Here is a 27,670-nt window from a genome sequence, read left to right on the forward strand (position 1 = left end):
AATAATATAATAATGCAGTAAAGGTAAAAAAACAAGGGAAAGTGACAATAAAATCTAGGAGTCGTCGTCTGTTTGTGGGATGTCGGGTTGAAAGAGGCAATGGGCGCTGGTGGTTTGGATATGATGTAGTTACACCGCCTAAAACCCGGCGGCGCCCACAGCTTTGAGCTTTCATTCCACTTTGCATTGATGAGTGTACGTACGATTAGTGAAATACTTTGCCCCTACAAATTCTTACCCAAACTCTTCACATTCAACGTTGCAAACACACAAAATATATCCTTAATTTTGATCCCATGTTTACATCAATGAAATTTAATACAAGAAAATTGTGTGTATAGGTCACTAATTATATTAACTTAGTTGGGATTGTTCAAATCACTTATCCTCTTTCTGTTTAGAGTAGGGGTAGACATTTTCATTTGAGTTGTCCGAATTAAGTCCTGAAACTGAATGGAACACTTAAGATTTTGATTTATTAATAAAAATAGGGAAGAATTGAAATTACATCGTTGACAATCAATTTTAACAACTTGATTTTTTCATAATTGATTACTTAACTTATTTCGATTATTTGAATCCCCACCAAATTATATTCAATTTCTCTATTTCTTTTTAAAAGTGTTGGTGTAATGTGTATACACACAAATATTTATATGTACACATACATTCTAGTTGCATTGTGTATGAGATGCTAATTTCGTCCACGAGCGTAGAGTAAAACAAAGACAACGGATCATCTATCAAACATCAAACAAAGGCTCAAGAATGGGGAATCAAACGCAAAATAATAAATGAAAAATCTCATTCCTCCACAGTAAAATGCCGAGCTGCAAATTTCTCCAAAGCCTCAACACCTCCAAAATGGGAATTAATTTTATTTCCTCAGTTACAGAAGAAACCAAGAGGTAAATTGTCCTCTGGCCTTTATTTTCCTATATAATTCAGATTGATCAATGGAAGAAAAGAATGCATAGCTAAAAATGGACACACTCCGCTCATGCCAGATTTGATTTGATTTTCTCTAACCAGGCAGGAGGAGAGATTAGTCCTCAGTCGGTCCAATCATTTTTTCGGGAACTACAAGTTGATCAAACTCTTCCGCAGTCAGCACTCTTAAATTGCAAGCAGCTTCCTGCAGTTTAAATAAAGGAAGCATTATGTTTCATTGTAAGTGCAAATATTGAAGATAGGAAGAAAATAAAGAGTGAAATAACTCACCTTTAGACTAGTTCCTTCCTTGTGTGCCTTTTTGGCTACTGCTGCAGCGTTATCATAACCAATTTTCTGGAATTAACAATACCACCAACTCAACGTGAGATAAAGGGATAAAGAAAGAAAAGGAGACAATTTTAGAGATGAAAAGGCGCTTGGCCTTGTGAAGAAGAGAAATTAAAGAACATCATTACCGGGTTCAAACATGTGACAAGCATGAGTGACTGCAAAAATTCAGCAGGAGATAATCATTAATTAAGTAAAGCTTTTGATGAGTGAAACACAAAACACGGCCAAATTGTGGATTTCAGCATTTTATTACAAGTCGAAACTCAAAACCAAAACTCACCTCGTGTAGTAGTTTAGAAATCCTTTCCCTATTGGCCTGAATTCCCCTTACGCAATTCTTTTCAAAAGAAGCTGACGCATCTCCAAGCAATCTTACGGACTGATCATGGAGGATGATGCATGGTGGAATTCAGTACACATAATTAAGCAAAAGATACACCAAATACATTTTTCCCAATGCCCAACACAGTAACAAAGATGGATAGCAGCATAACTTTTAGTATATATATATCCAAATAGTTAAATAATGCTTACTAGCACACAATTGTTAAATAAACTCCCCAAACTTGGTTGGATAATCAAAGCCTTATAGTGGTCTAATTGGAGATGGCTAAACAACTGTCCCCATCCCAAAAGAAAGTACCTAAATTTAGATTGTTAATTAGATCCATCCTCTAAATTTCTTTGTGATATTTCAAAGACTATTCTCTACAGAGGCCAAGAAGGCAAACAATATATCAGATCCTACCCTGTATCACAGACATTGCATGGCCATGCATTTATTACTACAAGAAACAAAGCATGAAAAAAAAATATTTAGGTACCAAGAGGTGCATAGAGTAAGATAGATCATACATGTAGGAGAGAATTGGCAATCATAGGCTTGAATACATTCAGCTCAAAATGGCCATTAGATCCACCCACTGTGAGTCCCACATGATTTCCAAAAACCTGAAAGAAGGAAAGTTGAACAATAAAATGACAGATATCAAAAATTCAAGAATGCTATGCCCCCTTGAAAAGCACATAGTACATATTCAAATAAATATCCACAGTAATCTGTCTGAACAAGAAAATGAAACTATTAGTTACCTGAGCACAGACCATTGTGAGAGCCTCACACTGCGTAGGGTTCACCTTCCCCTGAAATATATTCATCCACATAAGGTAAGGTCCTAGAAAAGGATTAGTAAACTCTACATATACAATGATATTTTCGATTATCATATTCAAGGAGAACTATTACAGGCATGATACTGCTTCCAGGTTCATTTTCTGGAAGAATGAGTTCACCAAGACCACAACGTGGGCCACTGCAAATGGCATAGAAAGTGAAGTCACCATAAAATGCAATCATATGCAAATAATTCACAATCTGAATGAAGAATATACCTTCCAAGGAAACGTATATCATTTGCAATCTTCATGAGAGAAGCAGCAATTGTATTTAAGGCTCCGCTGCTTTCAACAAACGCATCATGTGCAGCCTGTCAGTGGCAGAATAAATTAATTACATTTTACTACAGAAACACAAATAAATAAGTGTTGGAAAGTTAGCAGTTTAAAAAAGCATATATAAAGCTTTATGGTCATTACCAATGCTTCAAACTTGTTTTCAGCTGTAACAAATGGCAAATTTGTTTCTTCTGCCACTGCTGCAGCAATTTTCACATCAAACCTGAAAATGATATAGAAGACAATATAATTAACATTACAAAAAATAACATAAAATAATCTGTGTTACAACCCAAAGTGTAAGTTTGGCCTTGACTTCAACCACAAGAAAAAGAAAGAACAAGTATTGCGGAATGCAACAACTTTAGAACAGTTCATGCCAAACTACCTTGCTAGATTATCTCTGGCACTTCAGACACTACCACACATATACTACAGAATACCCACTCCTAACCATAATTAGCAAGACTACATTGACGATACACTATGAATGAAAAGATGGCATATAATTTCCAATACCTCTATGTGAAACACTAAAACAGTGAAGACACACTTATCAAATATAAATGGAAGATGAGATAAGGCAGATGGAAACCATTAACCAACTTCAAGCTAAGTATTGCTGTACTTACCCTTTCTTTGTGTTCAATCCAGTTCCAACAGCAGTACCTCCTTGTGCAAGCTGCTCAAATGATATTCCAACCAGTTAAAATCAGAAGGAACTATAAATCATTTAAGTAAGATGGGCCAAAAGTGGGGAATACAAAAGATACAATAACCTGATACATGCGTGGAAGGGTGACAGATACTCTATCAATTCCATATTTCACCTATCATCACAAATCATTTTTCAAGAATAATCAGATAATAATTCTTCAGAACCCAAACATTATAACTTTAACATTTGAAAATGTTCAAGGCAGAGACAGCTTACTTGAGTGGCATATCCACTAAACTCTTGTCCAAGTGTTAAAGGTGTTGCATCTTGAGTGTGAGTACGCCCAATTTTGATGATGTCCTTGAATTCAACAGACTAGTTGAATAAACCGGAAAAAAGGGGTCAAATTGTTACCATCAAAGCAATATCATATAATAGCCTTAATAAGCACATTCAAACATGAACATTAAAGTGCAGATTTCTGGATAGCACGAGGAAGTCATCATCATAAAAGCAAGTATTCTACCTTTGAATGTAGTGAAGTATGCAGTTGTTTCAGGTTTGGCAATAATCTCTTATTAATCTCCATTGCAGCTGCGATATGCATCACCTGCATGTGAATCACATAGAAGCTAGTCATAACTGATGATGATCTTAACAGAAGATTCCATGCAGCAGGTTGAATCGAGTATAATAGTCTTGCAGCATGATGCTTACAGTAGGAAATGTGTCATTGGAAGATTGTGATCTGTTCACATGGTCATTTGGGTGTACAGCTTTTTCACCTCGTTTATGACCAAGAATTTCAGCTGCTCTGTTTGCTATAACCTGGAAAAATCAGTAACAAGTCATCTAATCAGAGATGTATCAAACATTGAAAAGTTCTGTCATCAAATGTCTAATTCAAAAAGTAAATTTAGATAGAATATCAAGAAAGGACAGTAAACTCAATTCCAAGTTACATTTATATAACAATATAATAATATTTGAAATATGAGATACTCGGACAAAAAAATAAATGATGCAACTCTTTTGCAATTTAAAGAAATTTTCTCCCGTGGAGAATATTGGAAAAGTAAATAGAAAATATCAAGATGATCCATATAGAATCAAAGGATTTGACAAATCACTCTATACACTTCAAGTAAAGTATGGAACCCAACAAGAAGCTAGTGCATAAAAAAGATATTTTACAAGAGAAAATGCTGTTAAAAGAAGCAATTATGTGGACCTGCAATTTCACAAACCAGTGAGTACCTCATTGGCATTCATGTTACTTTGTGTGCCACTACCAGTCTGCCAAACCACCAAAGGAAAATGGTCATTTAGTTTTCCTTCAGCAACTTCTTGGGCAGCCTGCATTACTGCTTTCCCTATGGATGGCTCAAGGCCATACTCCATATTCACCTGCAATGAAAAGGAACCAGTTTAACTTCAAGGTAGCTGTAATTGTATCACTGACTACCAGGTTTACCATTTTATAAGTTTATATAGCTTTGCTTTTATATTTGTTCTATTCTCTTTTTCAGTTTTTCATCCCTTTCCTTCGGAGAGAAGTAGGTATCTTAAATCTTACTTAAACAAGGTGCATATTTATATAAGTGAAATAAATCTTTTTTTAAAAAATGCACTGATCATGTTGGTGCAGTAAATTGCTTTGAGGAGAGAACAATAATAACCAACCTTGGCTGCACACTTCTTAAGAACACCAAATGCACGTATAATAGGTTCAGGCATTCTTTCCCTGTCACCGCCAATTTCAAAGTTCTGCAATGATCTTTGAGTTTGTGCCCCCCATAACCTGAATGGTAATATTCATAACACAATGCAATTAAAACCATGCACTTAAAAAAAAAAAATTAAACTAAAGAAAACCAAAATCCAAAAAAGGGCAAAATTTGAGTTTGTAGCAAAAGTTGAGTAAATGCCATGGTAATTAATTAAGCAAATAAAAGGCGAGCTTTTCTCTAGTATTGTTCATACAAACAGTAAAACATAGTTATAAAGCAGTCGCTATGCTTCATTCCCACTTCATGGGAACTCAAATAGTAAACTTAGAAATTAGAGCTCTCCCTAACAAACATTTAAATTTTTTCAACAAAAGAGTAAAACGACTAATTAACAATCACAACCAAAAAGCAACGCAGAAAACATAATAATAATACTCCGTAACAACTAACAAACTTAAAAGCATCAAGGAGAAGAACACAAACTTGTCGGAGGGGACTTGAATGGGGCCGAAAGTATCTCTCTCCTCCCGGAAGGAAGTAGAGAAATATCTCCAGCACGTCGTATAACGCAGCGACTCTGAAGAAACGGACCTCGTCGATCCACCTGTTACTCGACGAGCAGCTATTAGCATAGCCATTTGTATTTCCCTGTACTCCCGTCCGCGTCAAAAAAAGTATCAGCAAGATCGATCGACAAAGACAAACGTCAAAGAAAAAAAAAATGGCTGAATGAGGGAGGATCAGCACAGACCAACAACCAAAAGCCGATAACAGCCGCCGCTGCCGCCAATCTAGAAGCACGATTGACCGATCAAACGGACTAGTATGCAAAGAAAAACTGGAAAAATTGAAATGTGAAACTAGATCGATGCTGCGAGCAAAAAGCACTCAGCTAAGTACGGGTAACTTTTCGATATTCCAGATTCGTTGGGGGCGCGCGCAACACACAATGGGCTTTAAGCCCACACCTCGTTCCTAATGAGGTACCCAATAGTCTTGTTGGCCCAATTGACATCGAAAGCCCAGTGTCTAGCCCAATTCCAGAAATATAGATTTGGTAATTTTGTTTTAAAATAGTTTTTTTTTTTTTCAAAAATAAAGATATGTTATATTCTTCTCTTAATATTAACTTTCAGATTTTTATCTCCTTATCTAAGGTTGAAAAATCTTGTCTTTTCCGTCCGCTCAAAAATAAAATTTGACAATCATAAATCAAAGACAGTTTGTATTTCTAGTCAAATTAATCGGTGGTCAATAACTTTTGATCACCGATACAAAAGTTATCAGAATTTTCAACTACTAAAAAATGATAGTAAAAATTTTTTGACAATTATATGTGATTATAAATAGAGAAACACATTCAATATTTAACCGACTAAGTTTTGTAGCCACTTTGAATGGGTGGGTTATTGGTGATAACAATAAAAGATTTTTCAAAGTTTTAAAGTAGTCAAAAATGCTATTTTCTACAAAGTATCCTAATTGGCTAAGTTTTGACAAATTTCCATGATTGGAAATCAGCTTCCCATTTGCAATCATCCTCTTGTAACATTTAAATCTATTTTCACTTCAACATAATCAGTTTTAAAATTTTTATTAAGATCCCTGAAATCTTATCCAGCTATATTTGTGTTATAGACCTTGTTTGGTTAATGCCAATTAATCATACAAAGTTAACATTTGAAAATGACTAACACATAATATACATACAAAACAAGGTTTATAATCGGCGCAAATGGCGGAGTCCATACAAATCATCCAAGCTAGCAAGCAAATAGCGAGGGAATAGAATAACGGTAAGGTTGATATATAGGAATGAAATGGGAAGAAAAAATAGATTCTGGAGAATGGAGCATGTGGTGGTTTGTGTGCTAGATACAGAAAAAGTCATAGTTTTATGAATTGAATTGAATTTTATAAAGGAATAAATATAATGTCAATCACGAAGCTGTATGGAGTGTGAACTCCGCATTTGATTAGCTGCGATCCAACAATCTCAATCATCGTTGAAGGAATCTCCATTTCCACCAAATGCCAAAAAGTTAACGCAGCGCAGCCCAGCCAGCCATCGAGGCACTTGACAACACACCATGCGAGTTAGTTTTGTATTTTCAAGGTTTAAGTTTTAATTTTTTAATTTTTTTGAAAATCGTCTATTAATATTTTTATTTGAATCCATTAGTTATGAACTAATCTCGATCGAATTCTATTTGAAAGGCTATTTATTTTAATGAGTATACATTGTTATTATTATAGTATATATTGTTGTAATTCGGCCTATCAACTTGTTAGTTCTCGCGTGATAGTTGTACGGTAACGCATCGATTGTATATATGAAGAATATTGCAATATGGAATGGAGGAGTAGAGAGAAAAATATAACACAAGAATGTAGAACTCAAGAACACAAGTTCTCTCTTTCATTATGCCTTGAACATGTATATATATACATCCATATAACCCTTCATTTTCTATAACATAAATAATGGAATAAATATAAGGCAAATGAAAGGTCTTGTGATAATGGCCATAATAATAATATTTATAACACTCCCCCTTGGCCATTATCAAACTATACTCATGCCTCGTTAAAAACCTCGCTAGATAAACCCAGTGGGAAAAATCTAGACGAGGAAAAGAGTACACGAAGTATGTTGATCCATGTGTTGCACCGGTTGCCTCATTAAAAACCTTAGCCTAAGAAAACCCAGTGGGAAAAAAACTTAGCCAAGGAAAAGAGTACAAACCTAAGCCTTCTGGGCATAATCTTCAAGATTTCAAGAGTCTTCAAGACTATCCACTCAAGTGCACCAACATCGGTTGCCTCATTAAAAACCTTAGCTTAAGAAAACCCTGTGGGAAAAACTTAGCTAAGGGAAAAAGAGTACAACCATATGCTTTCTAGCATAATATTCAGGATATCAAAAGTCCTCTAGATTGTCCATTCTAGCACAGCTAGGCGTTGTCGCTCCCCCTGAAGATAACAATCTTCTAAGCCCACGCATCCCAATTTTATGAACATATTACTCAAAAGTGGATGTAGGCAAAGACTTAGTGAACATATCTGCAAGATTGTTCAGTGGGGAAAACATTCTCAATAAGAATTTTACAACTCTTCTAGAGTTCATGTGTGTAGAAGGATTTAGGTGCAACATGTTTTGTAAGGTTCCCCTTAACAAAATTATTACTTGCTTGTGCAACACAATCTTATTTGTCCTCATATGGGACATTGGGGGTAAAAATATAACATAACCAGTTTTGAACTTGGCATCATAGGGATAAAATAAAAGAGCTAATGCCGAAGTTGCCCATCAAAACCACATATTGGTTTCTCACATAAACGTCAAAATCTTTGTACCTCGAAGGTGTTGGAGGATATGTTAAATACCATTCCAATTTTCATTGTAGGGAGAAGCACTAAATCTTGCTAGCAATTTCATCGCAAATTCAATATCAGGCCTGATGCGATTATGGAACTTCTAGTTCAATAATAGTGATCCATAGCAATGAAGTAATGGACTTCCAGTCCCTAAATATCCTCATTATAACCTTCGAGTCTAAATGGTCATTTATCTACTTCAAGAGATTATTGGATAACCGTTTGTGTGATAAGTAAATAATACTTGTCTATATAAAACATCTTCAAGATATTTTTCAAGTAGGCTAACTGGTGTATAAAACTTCTTCAAGGAGAAGCTCGATCTTCAGGTCGAGACAATACTTGGATTTCCAAGTCTTTTATTTTAAAACTCCATCTTTCGGCATGAGCTAATATCACCAAGCTCTCTATGTGTTTCAATGATATTTAAACCGTCAATATCGACTAAGATATTAAATAAATAACTCCATTAGCAATTCTTTAGCGAACACATAATGGTACATATTATTTATACATTCCTTCTTCGGGAGGAAAACACTCAGTCAATAATATTCAAGTCATACAAAGACTTTAGTAGTTTAATGATACACGTTGAGATTTTCACTTTCCACATTTCAAAAGTGTTGAATCCATCGGGGATTTACAAATAAATATTAGCGTCTAATGACCAGTAAATTACGGTCATGACGTTCATCAACTGCATATCTAAATTCATAATTCACTGCCAATAATGTTAATTTGCGGAACGTAATGCCATATGTTGTGGGAGAGAATATTTGATCAAAATTAATTCAGGGTCTCTGCGTAAACCCTTAAGCTACCAGTCTCGCTTTATATTATACCACCATATTGTTTGCATTTCTCTTTCGTACAAACACCCATTTGTAACCTACAGGGTTAACATTAAATGGTGTACGTGTTATAAAGAGAATACAGTTTTAGCGAGCTGAGCTGTACATGCCTTAATTGCTCCGTTATACATAAAAAATACCAAGGCACAGCTGGTGCCTAGCTCTGGATCCAGATTATCATATAACGAGAATAATTTGTAAAGGCAATTCTGTTGTCGACAACTATAACATTTTTCATAAATCTCTCCCATATATATAAAATAATGACAATTTCTAATTCAACCAGACTCTAGCCATTTCCCAAAGATATTTTTATCTGGTCGTTCCGCATCCCCAGTATTATGATTTTGGGTGCACCTATAATTTTACTGGGGTTTTTCGCCTTCCGGACGAATGTCCTCTGGACGAATATCTGCAGGACATACTTCTTTAAGCGATTTCAAGAGTGACGAAATTTTCTACTAGCTTTAGTTTTCCACGGATTCTTGTCTTTTATACCAACATGTCTCCACGCTTCTGGCGTCAAGGAGCATTGGTAAATACATACGGTCCAAGTTTGGGAAGATACATGAGACCTAGTCACTCTTTTTATCAGTATATATATTGGCAGATTAATTATCTTCTGAACTTCCAGTTCAGTTTACTTCTTATGAACTTCTAGTTCAGTCTACCTAGTACGTGGATTCAAAATATTGAAGATCAATCATTCATAGAATTTCTCGGCATTCTATAAAATTTGAGCTCTTATCTCCCCCTAATGCCGTAAAATGATCTTCATAAAGTGTGCAGTCAGCGTACATAATTATATATTGATCCCTTATCATGGGCTCTAAAGATTTAAATAACAGACGGAGGATTATAATCAACATATACATGCCCACAAAGGTACGCTATGGTGGTGATATAGTAAAAAGACTGCACACTGTGAATAAAATGCAGATGGGAAATGTTTGGTTTTATACCACGTACTAGGTTCTAGGGGAATAATTATGATATGCAGTAGGTGAGATTGTGATAACCACAATAGCATATAAATTAAAACTGATGTCCCCAACAAGAAAATATATAATCAGATATGAAGGCATACATATCAAATGATATTATAAGGGTACACAACAATCATAGGGAAGCTGTGAAGCTTGTCAAATAAAATATATCTTCAAGATCTCCCAAAAATCTTTATCCTCAACTTTACATTAGTTCACTCACTGGTTTGGGAATTGCTTCGTGCAAATTCACATGATATATTTCATTCCCTCATTTGCTTCGGGCAAACTAATATGAAATAATTTAGTCCTTCGTTTGCTTCAGGCAAATTGATATGATATGATCCATTCTATCTTCCAAACCAATAACATCTAAATCAATCATATCATGTATGGCATAAGTCAAAGATCATTCTTATAAAAGAGTATACCACTCCTTAAACAACACAGAATTGCACTAAGCCATAGTCGGAGAGGGATTTGTCATTTTGACATCTTAAATTTAGTCAAAAGATGATTATCATAATTTGTTGATAATAGCAATCCTTCCGAGATTGATATAAGATTTATGGAACAAATAATAATTCAATTTTGAATTAGCAACCAGTCAATTGCATACGAGAGTTATGTTGCATGCATGAGAAAAATTTCCATATATAAATAAGCATGCAAACTAAGAGAATTAAATCTGAGAAGTAAACTTCCTCTGGAAAATAAAGTTCCAGAAAGTAAAATTTCAAGAAGTAAATCGAGAAGCAAGATTACAGAGGTAAGCTTAGAGAGGTAATCTTTTTGAATAGTCAATTCGAGTAGTAAAATTAGCAAGAAAAAGTGAAAAACAGCAAAGTAAAATAACTTTGCATTCATAATAATTTGCCTCCAAAAATAACTTTGCACTCAAAAACACATTTGGAGTGTATATACTCCTCGGTTACGCAATAAGTTATTGCGGCCATGAATTATCTTTTTGAATGCTTCAGGCATAAACTAACTTCTCGGATGCTTCAAGCATGAATTTACTTCTCGGATACGTCATGCCTCAGGCATGAGCTAACCTTTTTGTCCATGAATATATTTTCATGAATTACTTAAACATTATCATGACACTAATCATTTCTTCATCAATACCTTATCATTTCATTATCACAATTTATCGCAATATTTGCTTCAGGCAAATTAGCTAGAATCATCAAGATGATGTTCATTCTCCGATGACCAAATGCTTTGGTGTGCGGCACGTAGGGATCAATGCCCTTCAGACCCACATTGTTAGCAAATCTGCTTCTGGCTAAGATTTTGCCTCGATAAGTTTGGTCATCCTTGAATATCTTGATCACTTTATTTCTTATTCTGAGCTCGAAACTCATACCACACTGGTTATAATCTCGACCACAACCACTTATGAAGTTACTCAACTAGGTAACATTATGTGCTTCAGGCACCTGTGCAAAATCAACCAAACATGCACTTTGATTCTTCATCAACAACTAGTTATGTTTCTTAGCCACAAGAAGTGCTAAAATTACCTTAGGATGCTTCTCATAATTTGTTGTCTTGTACTACTGCTGGAGTACAAATTACTCACACGAAAAGTTGACAATGTCTTTTCAATTAAATATTTCTCTAAAACTTCTTGTTTAGAGTTTCACTTCTGAGACTATTTTGTGCAGAGCTGAATTATAGTCAGTTACTGACTTATAATCTTAAAACTTAAGATTAATCTAGTCAAATTGTGTCCGAGGAAGGACAATAGATGACTACTAGTCAAAATGGTTCTTCAGGGACTTACATAACGCAATAGGGACTTTTTCAATCAAATACTAATTTTTAAGATCGTAGTTCAAGTAGTGACGTATGAAAATGAGAGCTTGTGCTTTCTGGGCATCAGTGCTCTGTGACTTAGCAACAAAATTTTGGCTCGATTTCTTAGAAGGCAAATATATTTCAATATCCAAAACCCAAATGAAATAATTGCTATCGACATGAGCGAGCTCAATAAAATCACATTTGACAATTGAATACGTAATCTACAAAACATATATCATATGTTCTCATATACATTCATAATATCACATGTTTATAGCAAAATAAGGAGTCTAACATCGTCTAGATGCAAAATGAACTTTCCGAGATGAAGTCAAAAGATAAAATCAGAAAACAAATTGATCTTTCGAATATACACAAAAACCGAAATGGTGCAATACGAATTGGTGAGGCAAACACCAAATTGAAGCAACAAGCATCGGCTCGTGTTTATACCATCAACTCGTGCTACAAGCAACAAGGCACGAATCGGTGCGAAAACACCGAATTGATGCAGCAAGCATCGACTCGTGTTTATAGCATCAACTCGCGCTACAGGCAACGAGTGGTGTTTCATTCTCCAATACACCGAATTGATGCTCCCAAGTCATCAATTAAGCTTTAAAGTCTTACTCACTCTTAAGCTTCCACAAAATAAACTTTAACAATCTTAATTAAAAACCATTCATTCATTGCCTAATCGGCACAAAAACTAATTGCTAATCACATGCAAACGACATATCATAAAAACATAATAATGCACTACATCATAGGGTATATAACATACAAAGTATGCGAAATGAAAATAATATGTATACATACATTGCATCTTCATACGAAAAGCCCCATCTATTTACACAAACATATATATCACATGTTTTTCTTTCAATTTTAAGAATTAAAAATAAAATTGGAAATATATATTCAGGAATTTACTCAATCATATATATATGAACCGGTATGTGCAATTCATATTTCAAATTTTAGAATCAATATGTATCATATCAATCATGTATTTCATAATCATATCAAGAGGTGTAGAATCAACATGTGCCATATAAAAACATGTATTATATGAAACCTATGAACATGCTTGCCTAGTATAAAAACATGTATTATAACATGTCCGAGCATACCGTTCACCGAGGAATATGTTGGCGATTCGTGCTGATAACGTGTTGTAATTCAGCCTATCAACTTGTTAGTTCTCGCGTGATAGTTGTACGGTAACGCATCGATTGTATATATGAAGAATATTGCAATATGGAATGGAGGAGTAGAGAGAAAAATATAACACAAGAATGTAGAACTCAAGAACACAAGTTCTCTCTTTCATTATGCCTTGAACATGTATATATATACATCCATATAACCCTTCATTTTCTATAACATAAATAATGGAATAAATATAAGGCAAATGAAAGGTCTTGTGATAATGGCCATAATAATAATATTTATAACATATATGTCTTAAAAAATAATATAAGTTGTTATTTCGAACAACTATATCTAAGTTCGTTGGATGGACTATTAGAACATCTCTAACAGTTGTGATTTTTTAAGAGTTTTTTCATATCTGTCTAAGAAAGAGAATATGAAAGGGAAGAGAAAAAAGGGAAACAAAAAAGCAAGTCTGCCAACAAAAAGACAACAGATTTTACGAGCGCCTGTCGTGCTGGGCGCGCAAGTTGTGCTGAATGCGTGACTCGAGTGCCCCTTCTTCTCCACGCGGACTCCACATTTTCAAACCAAAAACCACTCCTACTGCAAGAAACCCATTTATTCTCTCTCTCTCTCTCTCTCTCTCTCTCTCTCCCCCCCCCCCCCCTTCCTCATCCACGTCATCTATACGTGTTTTCTCAAAAACCATCCAAAATTCATAGATGGAGATGCTCTTAGTTTGATAATTATTCAAAGGTCGACTCTTAGTAACAGCAACCTATTAATTTTTTATATGAACTGATTAACTATGAACAATTTAGACTGATTTGTTGGGTCACAAAATAAGTTTATTCCGTACACACTCTTAATAGTAACTGAGATTTTCCTCATTAAAAAAAAAAAAAAAAACAATAGAATCTGTTATTTAATGAGAGGAATAGTATGGGGTGGCATGCAATGAATGAGAGAAAGGGGAAAATTTAGAGTGAGGGAGGGAGAATGATTAAGTGTAAAGGCAGTGTGAGAAGTAGAATAATGTTGGAATCGTCATACAGAGACAGAGTGGAGTGCCAGAAGACAACAAAGGACCACAGCCATGCAACATTTTACCCAGTAAAGATAACACTCATAAAGTGCTGTTTCCTCATGCTTGTTGCCTATTTCGTGTACTAATCTTCATTTTTGCTGGGCCCCTTTCTCATATCTAACATCATTTTAAAATAATAATAATTTCTCTTTCATTCACACCACTAACACTTGTCACAGCACATGTATATCAATCTACGTTTCTCTACTAAATACAACTGTGTATGTTGTTAAAAATTAATATTATTGTTATATCAAATATTAAAATTGACAAAAATATCTGGTACAATTTTAAGAACATAAATATTGTATTGGTGCAAAATATATCGGTATCAATTAACATTAAAGAAATTTCTAAACGAATATATAAAAAATTTTCAACTATCATGTAGTGTGATGGCATCTCTGTTACCATTTCAAATGGATGGTCATAGATTTGAACCCCAATGGTAGGGCTTAATTCTTTAGACTAAAAATGTTGTTTATAGAATATAATATATACTACTTTGTAAAGAATAGTGAGTATATAAAAAATTTATAATATTTTACAAAATTGTTTCAAGTGTCAAAGATAAAAGATTAATTTAATAAGTGCAGGCATATGATCTGGCAGTTGGGTGGTGCCAGGCTAGCATCTCCCACCCATCATTGGTTGTGGGCCATAGCCCCAGCCCAAAACACATGCCACGCTCTCCCTGCTCACGCGCTCACGTACACTCACCATCCCAATTTTTAGTTCCATTTTTTCGCTTATCAAATCAATCAATTACTTTTAAGCAACCTTTTTTTTTTTTTTTTGAAAGGACTAATAAGCAACTTAAAACATCCTTACTTGTATTTTTAAAGTGTATATATTAGCGTTGTATATAGTTATATACTCCATCAGTCCCATTTGGCCATTTGACCTTTTCTCTTTTTTTTTTTTTTTTTAAAAAAAACTTATTCCAGAAAGTTATTTTCTTTTCAAAATTAAACATCACCATCATTCTACTTTTCTAAATGTAGTCTTATTAGTTTTGTTTTCTTTTTAGTTTTTACTTTTATTTATAAAAGCGAAAAAAGTGAAGAATATAATTGAAAAACACATATCATTTACTTTAATTCTTTAAAAAGCATGTAAAAACAAATGTGATAACCAATTTTGAACAGAGGTAGTCACTTATTGCAATTTTCACCCATTTGTAATTATTTTAGAGTTTTAAACACACACAAAAAAAAATGTTTATCTTATTCCAATACTATTAGAGATCATTATTACAATCCTTTGCTTGTCTTAATCAAAATATATTGGTCTTGTTTGGTAAAATAGTTAGTGTATCAGTTAATTTTGACTTATTTGACCACTATTAATTGATTGACTTTGTTAAGAAATTAATATAAGTATTTGGTTAATTAGTTTTCTGTAACTTCAAAATGCTAAAATTTAAAAAATTGCTCAAAGTAATTTTTCAATTAACTTTTTTAGAAAATAAATTATACCAAACAACTATTAGCTAACAGTTAATTTACCAAACCTATTTCTACAATCAGCTAATGTTATAAACTAATTATATCCTCTAATTAACCCAATCAACTAACAGCTAACATATATTTACCAAACATGGTCATTTTCAATCTCATGTACAACCTTAACAACATCTTTACCATTAAACTGGTGTACAACCTTAACAACATCTTTACCATTAAACTGGTGTTTGAATAAGTTAACAATTTAAAAATGTCAATTATAATAACACTATTAAGAATCAAATGTAAGCGCCTCTTTGACCGTCATTGCTTCAGCTAGATAGGGGTCCTGACCACATTGGACCTCAGGTGGGCATCAAATCATCGTGGAATCAGACTGTTTAAATTTTTACATTAGTTTCAATTCCTTGTGTAATGACTTTTCTTATGTTGGATCTATTGTTAAGCAATGTTTATCTATTGCTAGAGACATCGGGGACGTTACCGTCCGTCATGTCACGAAGTCAGCGAGTCATGTAGCTCACGTATTAGCACGGACGACTGGTTCTTCTTCTGTCATTGGGGTTTGGGACGTTGTTCCACCTCTTTATATTTCGGATTTGGCTATGCCTTTGATTAAATATATTCTCGTTGGCTTTCAAAAAAAAAAAAAGAAGAATCAAATGTTACGATATGACACGAGCATATCTCTTAATTTATTTTTTTTTAAATATAAAATACTCTAAAAAATTATATATAGTAATAAAAAATTCTAAATATGCTATTATTATTATTATTTAATATTTAATTCTTTCCAAAATGTTGAATTCCCAACTCATGCCTCCACACCCGGCCCAAACAGAGCATCTGGGAGAATGTAAATCATAGTAACTCAGTCTAATCATAAAGACTAAACGTTTGCTTACTGCGCACAAGACACCCCTCACTTTGAGAGGTTGCTCCACACTCCCACAATTATTATTATTTAATTAATTATGTAGATGATGACAATACTAGAATAGTCAAGTAGTCGTGCTTACACGGTCTCCGGCTCTCTCACGTTGAGGGGACTGCCGTTTGCTCCGGTGCTAATGGAGTGTCGGCAATGTCCCGTTGCAAATTAACAACATTAGCAGAGTGATTAATGGCTAATTATTGTGATATTAAATTAATAATTACGGTAGCAGTTTTGCATATATATTATATTATTATATTGTGGCATGCTTATATAAGCAGGAAATGGTTTAAATACGAAAAGATTTCATTTTTATGTGTAGATGAAGAGCTGTCTCTTTCTCATTCTTCGCTGTCCCTTTCGCTTACCATCCGTTTTATTTTCCTAATATAATTTCTTTTATTTTTCTCCTTAATTGCCACTCATCATCTACTCGTCTTCCACCATATTCACACTTCACTGCCATACGCCTCTCTGCGTCTTCTTCACTCTGCTCAAGCCTATCAGAGGGTGGGTGGTGTGGTGGACTTGTGGTCCTGCCTTTTCACTCTAACCACAATGCGGGAGAAAGACAGGAAACCCATGAAGGGGCTAGTAAGTATGTTGTCTTTTGTGATTCTTCTAGTACCGACTTGCAGTAGTTTCTTGCTGTTTTTTTGCTGTGCTCTAGATACCTGGAACTCTCATTTGTCTGATCCAATCATACTATGACTTTAGTGCTTAACGTTACTACTGTTAAATATGATTATTTGTGTGGAAAGGCTCCAAATTGAGGTACTTTGTTGAGGTTTTCTTTTGAGATTCAGCTGATCTATTCTCATTCATTTTTGCTGTGACTGCATTAAATACTAGACTCGGTAGTTTGTGCTTTTACAGATTAAAGATTCTGTCTTTTTGTTTTCTCCACCAATCCAATCTAAAGTTTGGCCAAATGGGGATTTTAGATCAGTTTTGCCTTCCTTGGGTGAGACTGGTTGCCAGTTTGATGTGGTTTCTTCATTGCATTCACTCTATTTTTCAACTTGATTTCTTTGAATCTTTTCTTTTAAATCTGCAGCAGTTAGATTCTCATTGGTTATTCGACTTGCTTCTTTTTCCAGTGTCTTTCATACTCTTGTATGATTTCATAGCCATTGCCAGTTCATTTGTAAATAATTACATTCAATTTCTTTGTGCTGGGTCTAGACTCTAGATTGCATTTAATGATAAACATAGCATTTGCAGTTGTTTTGATTATATGATTGTTATATTTTCTTGTTGGTTCTAAGCTTGGGAGTTTATTATTGAATCGGTAATTTGAAATTTGTTGGTCTAGTGATAACTTTTTTCTATATTCATCAAAGATTTCAAAAGTTAAATGTTGTTCTTTGCCTGCCCTTCTTTTCAGGTAGTTCTCCTTTTGCTATTGGTTTTGAATGACAGTGTAGAGCATACTGAAGCTCAAATCGAGGGAGAATGCACTCTCAGTAAACCGGTGAAACCCAGGCCTCACAGAGCATCGGTTTTGGACTTTGGTGCTGTGGGGGACGGGAAAACATCGAATACTGTTGCATTTCAGAATGCGATATTTTATCTTAAGTCATTTGCTGACAAGGGGGGCGCACAACTCTATGTTCCAGCTGGCAGGTGGCTGACTGGTAGCATCAACCTTACCAGTCACCTTACACTCTTCCTGGAAAAAAATGCCATTATTCTAGGATCCGAGGTCAGTGGTTAAATAGGAATTTATGTCATTTCTATTGCATGATTATCTGAGATGAAACTCCACTGCCTAGTCAATCCAAAATAATAGCAAAAGAATCGTTTTATTTACTCTTGAGATTAACAAGAACAAGAAACAATAATGATGGCAGAAAAAGGTAAAGAAGACAAGATTTACGTAGTTCGGCAATGTGCCTACATCCATCGGGAGTGAAACTATTTTTTATTCATAGTGATGGTGATAGTGGTGATACAACCCCTTAGAGATACAACCAATATAGTTATCTTACTTTCCATGTTCTGTCCCTATGTAGGATTACACTCATTGGGATGTAGTTGATCCCTTACCATCTTATGGGCGAGGTATTGATGTGCCAGGTCAAAGATATCGCAGCTTGATCACGGGAAATAATTTAGTTGATGTTGCAATAACAGGCAAGAAATGTTCACCTTAAGTACTTCTGCATTACGGTTTATACATTTAGTTTGCTCCACACTTATGTCAAGACATTTTGCAGGCAATAATGGAACTATTGATGGCCAGGGTTCTGTCTGGTGGGAACAATTCGATGCCCATGCATTGAATTACAGTCGACCTCATCTAATTGAATTTGTTAGTTCTAGTGAAGTCGTTATTTCAAACTTGACGATTTTGAATGCCCCTGCTTGGAGCATTCACCCAGCATATTGCAGGTACTTTTTAGGGGCGTCCCTCTAGTTAAAATTCATCGACTCTCTCTATGATTGATATCTGGTGGATATCTCAGAATTGTTTAATGTTATGCAGTAATGTGGTTGTTCAGAACATAACTGTTCGTTCTCCGTCCTCATCACCGTACACTAGTGGCATTGTTCCAGGTTTGTTTTAGTGCTTTGGGTTATTATCATATTCTTCTTTTCTTCCCATGACCCGTATTAAGGATAATTGTTGTTAGTATGTTTTAAGATTTGTGTTTTGTTTTATACCCTTAGTATTTGTTCCCTATTGTAGATTCTTCCGAGCATGTATGCATCGAGAATAGCAACATTAGCATGGGTCACGACGCTATTGCGCTCAAGAGTGGTTGGGATGAGTACGGGATTGCCTATGGGAGACCTACCACGAATGTGCACGTTCGAGGGATGCATTTGCAGTCTACCAATGGAGCGGGCATTGCGTTTGGTAGTGAGATGTCCGGTGGGCTCTCGAATGTACTTGTGGAGAATCTTTACTTGCATGATTCCCTCGTGGGAATTGAGCTGAAGACAGCTAGAGGACGGGGCGGTTATATCGAGGACATTCTATTCTCGGGGGTAGTGATGGAAAATGTTCGGGTGGGAATCAATGCTACGAGTTACTATGACACGCATCCAGATGACGAGTTTGATCCTAATGCACTTCCAGCGGTCGGTAATATCACCTTCAAGGACATTATTGGCACGAATATCTCCATAGCCGGAAATTTCAAGGGATTACCTGAATCGCCCTTCACTTCCATATGCCTTTCAGATATCTCCTTTTCCATCTCGCCCGACCATTCAACCCCGTGGATATGCTCTGACGTTTCGGGTCTTTCCTCAAACGTGTCACCCGAACCATGCCCCGAGCTTCAGAACCCGGTTTCCAGTATATCTACTTCAGCTTGTTTCTCCCTGCTACAATCTTATAATCAAGTTGCAATCTTATAATCCCTCTGCATAGAACTTATTCAATGCATTGAATCTCTACAACGAGAGACCTATTCTTTGCCGGTGTATAATCTTCCAATAAGATGCGAGCTAGAATTGCAAGTCAAGATCGAGCTCAGGCAGGTATATTCTTCAAAGTGGCATTACATTATTATTATTATTTTCTGTACAGCATTGGTTCCTATTTCATCATGTGTAAGAAAAGTTTTGGTAGTGCAGTACATTCACATATACGTTGTTCCTTTGGCTGTTCATTTTTCATTTTTACTTTCTACTCCCATCTTACATTTGTAAATGTGGATATGGAAACCGCTCATGATTGTTTGGTGTTAGATTGTGCTGAAAGTTGTTCTTGCAATAAAAAGTTCTAGCCATTCAATTATCATCATGATATTTGTTGTGTCAATAGTTAACTGATATTCATGTTCAAACAGCCTGTCACACTTATATATCTCAGACACTAAAGCTTATATCCTTAAAAAAAAGGTTTTCCATGATTGCTATCATCATTTTCCTTAAATTCTGCCATCATTCTCAACTCCCAGCACTGCACTTTACATAAAGTTGTAGTCTTTGTCTAGCTATTGAGGCAAATCTTTGTAAATAAACATTCTATATGGCACTGTAAATATTTTCATTTGACATAACCCCAACATGTTTATATTGTGTAAAATTAATTACATGTCAACAACTTCACTCAGGCAATAGAAGCTCCAGAGAGCTGTTACAACTTACAAGAACTGGGATTATTTCTGCATTAACCCGGGCAAAAAATGCAAACCAAAATGGAAAAAATGACTAAACTTTACACATTATACTTCCCTGTCACTCAAAGCTCCCCCAAAAAAAGAATGGGAACAAATAGAAAGAATTAGAAAATATCATTTCTCACAATCACAAGGCTTTTGCTACTTTCTGTTCCCAGTTTTGCGTTTTATTTCAACTGGAATGGCCTGTCTTCCGCTGCGCTGAGGATATTGGCCTGTCCCATTTGTCTTTCTTGATTGTGAAGGGCCTGTTTTATGAGCCAGGGTCCTAAGTTCTGGACTCTTTGCTGGTTTTGTGTTTGGTTTTGGGATCTTTGACCCGACACCATTGGTGAAACTGCTAAGTTTTGAGTGATTGAGTTGCCAAAGCAAATCTGGATCAGATGAATCACTTGTTGCGGCATCAAGCTCATCCAATTCATCAGCTGCAGTAATGTCAAACTGATTGGTTGTGGGGAACGGCTTGGTCGAATCTGAAAGATATTTCTGGTAGAGAATGTCTGGCATATTGCTATTTTCGACTTCCCAACAACCAAAGGGGTTTTCAACTCCCCCTACAGGTTCTTGTTTGTTGACCATGACCTTGTCTACCCACTCACCGGAGGAAACATCCCTATCATCCAGAATATAGTTTTCTCCAGGACTGCTGACTGGTGGCCAGAGAGGAGAATTTCCATATACTTCATCAAGGTCAAAGCTTTGTATCTTTTGCCTTAATGCAGAGTTGTTCTCCTGCAACCATTAAAGGTCATTAAGATGATGAGAATGGAAACAATCATATTCAACAAGAAATATTGTAGTTCTATCCACATTTGTCCAAGTGGTGGAAGGCTAATAGCTGGTATTTTACCTCTATGTTTCCTACTTCCTCCATTGGTTTCCTCTGATTCTTTGAACCCATCAGCATATCTTTCCCTTGGATATTAGATTGGAAAGATGGCAGTTGCATGTTACATGGAGTATCAGGGGTCTTTTGGTGTATGGAGTCTGGTTCCAATTCTTTTTTTGCCAAGGCAGCCTTCAGAGAAGCTATCTGAGAAAAGCAATGCAATTTTTCCATAAGCCAAAATTAAATAGCAAACTATGAACCTTTTAATTTGAACATATAAAAGAAGAATGAAGAAAATCTATTACCTGTTCTTTAAGCTCTTTCACATCTGCAGAATCCTTGTTTACTCTTGCAGCACCAAGTTCCACTGTCGCAACTCGCTCTGCAAATTTTAATGTACTAATCGTTTCCCCTAAGGCATCCGGTTCGGGGCTTATGTGGACAAACATCAATGTTTTGGCCTGACCTCCTAATATAGCATAAGACAAACCAAAGTGAAGGAATAAGCAGAGGAAAAACTATTAGAAAAGCTTAATCATTTGCTATTGTCTATATATCCTTACCAAGGGAGTCTTGGAGAAGTTGTGTAAGTTTGCTGTTCCTGTAAGGAACATGTGCATTCTTTTGGGCAAGGGCAGAGATCACATCACCAAGAGCCGAAAGAGATTTGTTTATATGTTGTGCCTCCTTGAGTCTATCTCCTGTTACTTCAGATTTATCTACCCTCTCACTTCCAGCGAGATCAACCAAATGCATACAACCACGGAGAATAACTCCGGTAGTGAGGTCTTTTCCTTGTATGTGAACTGTTAAGCAACTGCACAATGCAAAAACTGATAAAAATTAGCATTACCAATAAAAGATTTTTAAAACAAACTCTGAAAGAGGTAGAGAAAGTCTTCCATTCATCACCTATGAGACCGGCTACTGCGGTCATTGAGGGCTGTTGCCCCTACTGCACGATTCCTTTGCCCTAAGTTCATCAGGTCTATAACATCTGAAGTTGAAGTTACACGGACCACACTTGCATCTGGCACAGCAAGTCCTTGAGAGCAACTGCGGATTTCTAGTGTAATAAATTGATTAAGGAATAACATAGAAAAGACATAGTTTAAGCAAACTGCATGCCTTAAGGCTTAAAGGCCTAAGCCTGTGATTATACCATTTACTGTTTTTTGCACAAGGGTGGCTCTCAATAGGAGCATCTTCAGTACAGTATTCATACTATGAAATAAGGCATCTTCAAATACCAAAATCTAATAAAATGCAAATTTCATAACTTTCATGGAGGATATCTTTTGTTTAGACCCTCAGAAACAAGGAGGTCTCGAACTTGTTCATTATATATTTCCATCATCTGAACAGACACATCATAGTGGAAGGTATCCTTTCTTTGCTCTGCCAGTAGAAATAAATCACCTAAGGCCCTGTAATTTACCCCCTGAGTTTGCTCAGTGAGATTTTTAGGTCCACTCTGAAAACAAAAAGATGATAAGTTGAAAATTTTTCTTGGCTCACACAGAGACAAAAAAAAATATAATACTAATAATACACTTGCAAAAGTTTTCCACATCTAACCATGGTATAAGTTTTCCCTGACCCTGTTTGACCATAAGCAAAAATACAAACATTGTATCCATCAAGGACTGATCTGATTAGTGGCTGTGTGTCTGCAAAAACCTCCCCTAAAAAAAAAAGAAAACATATGATATAAGATGCACAGCTGGCTAATGATAGATATAGTATTAAAATCATAAAGCCTCCTAAAAAATGCTAACCAACCTTGAGTGGCAGATGGCCCAAATACTTTGTTGAAATTGAAGGACCGACTTCCTTTCCCATGCTTTGATGGTGTGCGAATTGTAATCACACCTTCTTCAATGCCATCTATGATACTCAAATGACTGGATTGTCCATGCAAGAAAGGTCTTACTCTACAATAAACCCTAATGCTTCCTGGTTGAAGATAAAGTGTATACTTTTCATTTCAATACTGGGAAAAAAAATACATGGGTGATAAGAGTTTCGTGAATACAAGAACAGTACCTTTAAGGTCCTGGACTTGATTGTAAAGCTTGCGGTTTTCTTCAAGAACTCTATGATAGCCTGAAGCTGCATGCGCTAGCCCATGAATGTGTTGACCTATAAAGCAGGGATGTTATTAAATGGAAAACTGACTCAACTCTAGGAATCCTAGAGAGGAAGAAACCCAAAATAGGCATTTAAAATGTAACATAGCATCCAAATTACATGGTATGAGACACACTTACTACCTAAGTACCTACCAATATTCTGGATTTCCTCATGAAACTTGTTCTGCATGAACTGTATGCCCGCTTTTGTAGTACACAGAGTTTGTTTCAGATCCTGCAGGTAAAGTTCAACCAATAGTAATTTCACCAAATTTGCAGTTTTTTTTGGTGTGTGTGTGTTGGAGTGGGGTTCAATAAAGAAGGCAATCACCTCGAACCAGTTTTTATGTCTCACCTTAATATCTCTTTGCTGTTGATCAACAATGTTTTGCTGATTTGTGAACCTCTTTTTAAGTTCTTCACGGAGGATATGATTGTTCTTATGGAAATCCTCCTTTTTCACCATTGACATGTTAGTGTCTTCCACCTTAATTCAAAAGTAGAATAAAATCACACATTCTTTCACACAATAAAGAACAAATATTATCTTAAACTCAGGCTTGCAAATACAGTAGTTACCTTTGTGCTCCTGAAGTTATGTCTGGAAGTTGGCTTATTACCAAGAGAAACAGCTGAGTCATTGACAGTTACTCTGTTTTGCTGGATATATGTCAAGTACATGTCAGATTATCAACTCAAGAAGTTGAGCAGCTACCCAGACTCCATTATAGCATAATAATAATAATAATAATAATAATAATAATAATAATAATAATAATAATAATAATAATAATAATAATACTCCGTAATAATAATAATAATAAATATGGAGTACATGGCATATAGATTCGAAAAGGTTCCAAACAGGTTGTAATACAAGGATGGAAAAGTTGTACTACAACATATTTGTGCAAGAGGAGAGACATAAACAAGCATCCCTGATACAGAGAGGATGAAAAAAAAAACTTACATCTTCACTTTGGCTTGCCATGCAATGCTCAAACTCATCAACAAGCTTCTTTAATATTGACTCTACAAGCTGTAGCATAAAAAATGTTGTTTGAGCTCAGAGTGAATGGTTACACCATACAGGTATTAGGAAAGTTTCACCTGTTTGCTAAATTGGTTAATGTTTTACAACCCAACAGTTCATGTTAAACAACTCTTTCTACTAAACTGACAGGCAAGGTATTTGTTCTAATCCTGTTTACACCTTCTAAAAAAGAGGATGGTTGCATTCTCTTTCTTTACATTTTTTAGAAAAAATAAAAATAAAAATCAAGATGAAGTTGCTTCTTTAAAATGGCATGAATCGTGGCATACATAGCACAATATTCATATAGTAAATCGATCAGACTATGCAGGTTTAATCAACCAATTATCTCCTATTTTTATTTTTTGAGATAAGTGTTAATACAAGGACAAAAAAGTTAATATCCTACTTGTTTTTGACTGGTAATGCAAATACTACCAAACAAAACTAAAAATATTGCACTCATTAAAAAATTAAGCTATTTACTTAAAGATCCAAATGGAAGGTGTTGTGAGGCCTGCAATAACCCTTTTAAGCACTTAGTTCAGACAACAAATTGTTCTCTTTACAATGTGTGTGTTGGAAACTTCTAGAGTGTCATATACTTGAAGCTCTGCTCAGGAAGATATTTCCTTCAAACAAAAAATAAACTAAAGCAGTATGCATTTAGGGACTTACATTTGGAACCTCGTCAGGCTTCTTATCTTTAAGAAGTCCACGAACAAGCACGTTCAAAGAAGAGCTAGACTGCATAAAAAGAAATGCTTTAACAAAAAATCCCTAGTTTAGTGTGGTAATGCATTCCTAATCTTATTCTAATAACCAAAGCTTACCTACCATTCTATTACTTTCAGCCTCACTGCTTGACGCAGTTAAAGATTTCTCATTCATCGATATGGCCCTTGACAGAGAGTTCATAAATGGTTCAGAATTTTTTCGAACAATTTGTTTCGAAGATGTGGTTGGTTTTACATTTCCACCAAATTTCCAGACACCAGTACCACCTGTTTGTTTCCATTCACCATAGGATTTGAGACCCAAAACACAATTGACAATCCTAGAAGACGCCCCTCCCTGAGAAATTACCAAATTTAGTCATACTCATAAATGCTAAAAAACTGAACAGAAATTTCAAACCCAAGAGTGAAATTACACTATAAGACAGAACTGGAACTTTTTCAACTTTGCATTCATATTGCAGATTGCAGGAGGTACACCTACTTGCTCCATATCAGATGCCTCAAAGCTAGGAATTCCCAATTCATTCACTGCTACCAGAAAGTTCCTCACATTCTCAAAGTACTGATAGGCAGACAAAGCCGCTCCATCGGGGATCAGTGCAGCATCACATGGACTTTCAACCACCTAAAATTTGGTAGATCAAGTTCAACTCAACCTCAATTGGGAGGGGGGAAGACTAGTGATGATTATAAACAAAGAATTAAATCTACCTTGGCCACGGCCCCATGTTGAATCTTATTGAGTGCATTGCAGAGAATTATTCCATTCCTTAAGCCAAGCCTAAATTCTTCCTCAGAGGGCTCTGCTGGCAAATCTTTTGCCCCCACCACTCCCACCATCTTTCTTAGCCATGCTGCTGCTTCATACCTCCTCATTGCTGCATACAATTAGGCTCATGATTGACTACAATTACACTAAATCCATGCTTCCTATACTTCTATAATCATCTTCCCGAGATCGTTAAGATCAAGGTTCACTTTTTTTACACAAATTACAGCGAGAAGCTTATAATTATCGGTGGAAATGAGAAAAAGAAATACTGTTTTCCAAAGCGATAGAAACATTACCAGCTTCCTCAGCACGACGAGCGTCCAAATCGAGAGTACGTGATCGGTTTCCATGCTGCTGAAGAACATCCTCCACCATGGACGCTACTGAGAACGAGAATGCTCCATCGGCCGCCATTTAAAAAATAAATTTTAATAAAAAAATCAACGTTTGAGAAGGCGATAGAAGCTAAATTCCCAGCATGAAAACCCTCAAAATCCTTCACAGAAATGAAGAAGCCAAAACAAAAGTCGAAGATCCGATAGTGAAAGAAGAAGACAGTTTGGTGCAAGTATTTATCACAGTTCCTTAAACATCACTTCAGTAGATAATACACTCCTGCTTCGATTCCTCTCTCTCTTTCTCTCTTTCTCTCTCTCTCTTCTCTCTTCTTCTTCTCCTGGATACAAAAGCGCTCTGCTACTTTATACAACAAAGCATGCTTCTTTTGAATAATATCACTCCCCGTAGTATGTGTTGCCCGGTTTGGCCACACCCGATCCTTTCCGAGCCTCGTTCCCAACCTCCTGCCTCGGTATGCCTCCGTTCTCTCGGGGTTTTTATGTTTTGAAATATCAATTCGTTAGCCAGCGCTTCGCATTCACGCGGCGTCATTGCGGTCGTCTGTGGCCTTTCCCCGCTTTTTTATGTTTTTGAATAATACGGATTATTATTCATTTATTTTCAACTTTTTTAAAAAAAAGTTCTGCTTAACTTAAAAGAGGGATAAGTTTTAGGATGACTAATGGCTTTCAATTATGACTCTTCCACCTAGAATTAGTATCCAAACAAATATAATTTTGTCGTAGGTTATTATATAAGAGCTTGATTTATCTAATGTACATTTCATAAATAATTGTAAAATTTTCTCGTCACTTAAAAATTAGTGTTTTTAAAAATTTAATGGTTTGAGGCATGTGATAACTGGTAAGTGAAATGATAATGCAAACAGTAATGTT

The 27,670-nt window shown here is 35.6% G+C and overlaps 3 protein-coding genes across 5 annotated transcripts; 1 reads left to right on the forward strand and 2 right to left on the reverse strand.

The window, feature by feature from the left end:
* Nucleotides 1-769: 769 nt before the first annotated feature.
* Nucleotides 770-6,009, reverse strand: LOC109191368 (fumarate hydratase 1, mitochondrial). Of its 2 annotated transcripts, none has more exons than XM_019342007.1 (18): nt 5,886-6,009; nt 5,611-5,775; nt 5,081-5,198; nt 4,655-4,804; nt 4,115-4,225; nt 3,924-4,007; nt 3,674-3,772; nt 3,519-3,569; nt 3,372-3,421; nt 2,881-2,962; nt 2,677-2,771; nt 2,531-2,597; nt 2,377-2,427; nt 2,140-2,235; nt 1,565-1,663; nt 1,410-1,439; nt 1,222-1,287; nt 770-1,135 (listed from the first exon to the last, which is right to left on the reverse strand). In XM_019342007.1, the coding sequence occupies exons 2-18, from the start codon at nt 5,763-5,765 to the stop codon at nt 1,046-1,048; spliced, it is 1,494 nt and encodes a 497-aa protein (XP_019197552.1). In that variant the 5' UTR covers nt 5,766-5,775; nt 5,886-6,009; the 3' UTR covers nt 770-1,045. The 2 variants fall into 2 exon arrangements, with proteins under 2 accessions (XP_019197552.1, XP_019197553.1); XM_019342008.1 differs by having other exon boundaries at nt 5,611-5,774; nt 5,879-6,009.
* Nucleotides 6,010-17,103: 11,094 nt separating this feature from the next.
* LOC109191208 (probable polygalacturonase) lies at nt 17,104-20,547 on the forward strand. Of its 2 annotated transcripts, none has more exons than XM_019341785.1 (6): nt 17,104-17,387; nt 18,181-18,498; nt 18,809-18,929; nt 19,013-19,187; nt 19,282-19,352; nt 19,486-20,547. In XM_019341785.1, exons 1-6 carry the CDS (start codon nt 17,352-17,354, stop codon nt 20,160-20,162), a joined length of 1,398 nt encoding a protein of 465 aa, XP_019197330.1. In that variant the 5' UTR covers nt 17,104-17,351; the 3' UTR covers nt 20,163-20,547. The 2 variants fall into 2 exon arrangements, with proteins under 2 accessions (XP_019197330.1, XP_019197331.1); XM_019341786.1 differs by lacking the exon at nt 17,104-17,387 and adding an exon at nt 17,437-17,567.
* A 232-nt stretch (nt 20,548-20,779) lies between these two features.
* On the reverse strand, nt 20,780-27,245 carry LOC109191366 (kinesin-like protein KIN-14I). Its single transcript, XM_019342005.1, has 18 exons — nt 26,732-27,245; nt 26,375-26,541; nt 26,145-26,288; nt 25,761-25,997; nt 25,602-25,670; nt 24,861-24,929; nt 24,470-24,550; nt 24,246-24,377; nt 24,044-24,125; nt 23,805-23,900; nt 23,541-23,714; nt 23,337-23,443; nt 23,054-23,232; nt 22,671-22,829; nt 22,322-22,575; nt 22,064-22,227; nt 21,780-21,962; nt 20,780-21,661 (listed from the first exon to the last, which is right to left on the reverse strand). The coding sequence occupies exons 1-18, from the start codon at nt 26,847-26,849 to the stop codon at nt 21,071-21,073; spliced, it is 3,006 nt and encodes a 1,001-aa protein (XP_019197550.1). The 5' UTR covers nt 26,850-27,245; the 3' UTR covers nt 20,780-21,070.
* Between the last annotated feature and the right edge of the window lie 425 nt (nt 27,246-27,670).

This window comes from Ipomoea nil, unplaced genomic scaffold, assembly GCF_001879475.1.
Source record: "Ipomoea nil cultivar Tokyo-kokei standard unplaced genomic scaffold, Asagao_1.1 scaffold1619, whole genome shotgun sequence".
In the NCBI taxonomy this organism is placed as follows: domain Eukaryota; kingdom Viridiplantae; phylum Streptophyta; class Magnoliopsida; order Solanales; family Convolvulaceae; genus Ipomoea; species Ipomoea nil.

Excerpts from the sequence above, each read along its gene's own strand:
- LOC109191368 (XM_019342007.1), bottom strand. The coding sequence starts at position 5,765 with ATGGCTATGCTAATAGCTGCTCGTCGAGTAACAGGTGGATCGACGAGG. Across the intron at positions 3,422-3,518 it reads CCCTTCCACGCATGTATCAG|CTTGCACAAGGAGGTACTGC; the intron begins GTTATTGTATCT and ends TCATTTGAGCAG. Across the intron at positions 2,963-3,371 it reads GGATTGAACACAAAGAAAGG|GTTTGATGTGAAAATTGCTG; the intron begins GTAAGTACAGCA and ends TATCATTTTCAG.
- LOC109191366 (XM_019342005.1), bottom strand. The coding sequence starts at position 26,849 with ATGGCGGCCGATGGAGCATTCTCGTTCTCAGTAGCGTCCATGGTGGAG. Across the intron at positions 26,542-26,731 it reads TCGTCGTGCTGAGGAAGCTG|CAATGAGGAGGTATGAAGCA; the intron begins GTAATGTTTCTA and ends AATTGTATGCAG. Across the intron at positions 22,228-22,321 it reads ACTTCTCCAAGACTCCCTTG|GAGGTCAGGCCAAAACATTG; the intron begins GTAAGGATATAT and ends ATGCTATATTAG.
- LOC109191208 (XM_019341785.1), top strand. The coding sequence starts at position 17,352 with ATGCGGGAGAAAGACAGGAAACCCATGAAGGGGCTA. Across the intron at positions 19,188-19,281 it reads ATTCACCCAGCATATTGCAG|TAATGTGGTTGTTCAGAACA; the intron begins GTACTTTTTAGG and ends AATGTTATGCAG. Across the intron at positions 19,353-19,485 it reads CACTAGTGGCATTGTTCCAG|ATTCTTCCGAGCATGTATGC; the intron begins GTTTGTTTTAGT and ends TCCCTATTGTAG.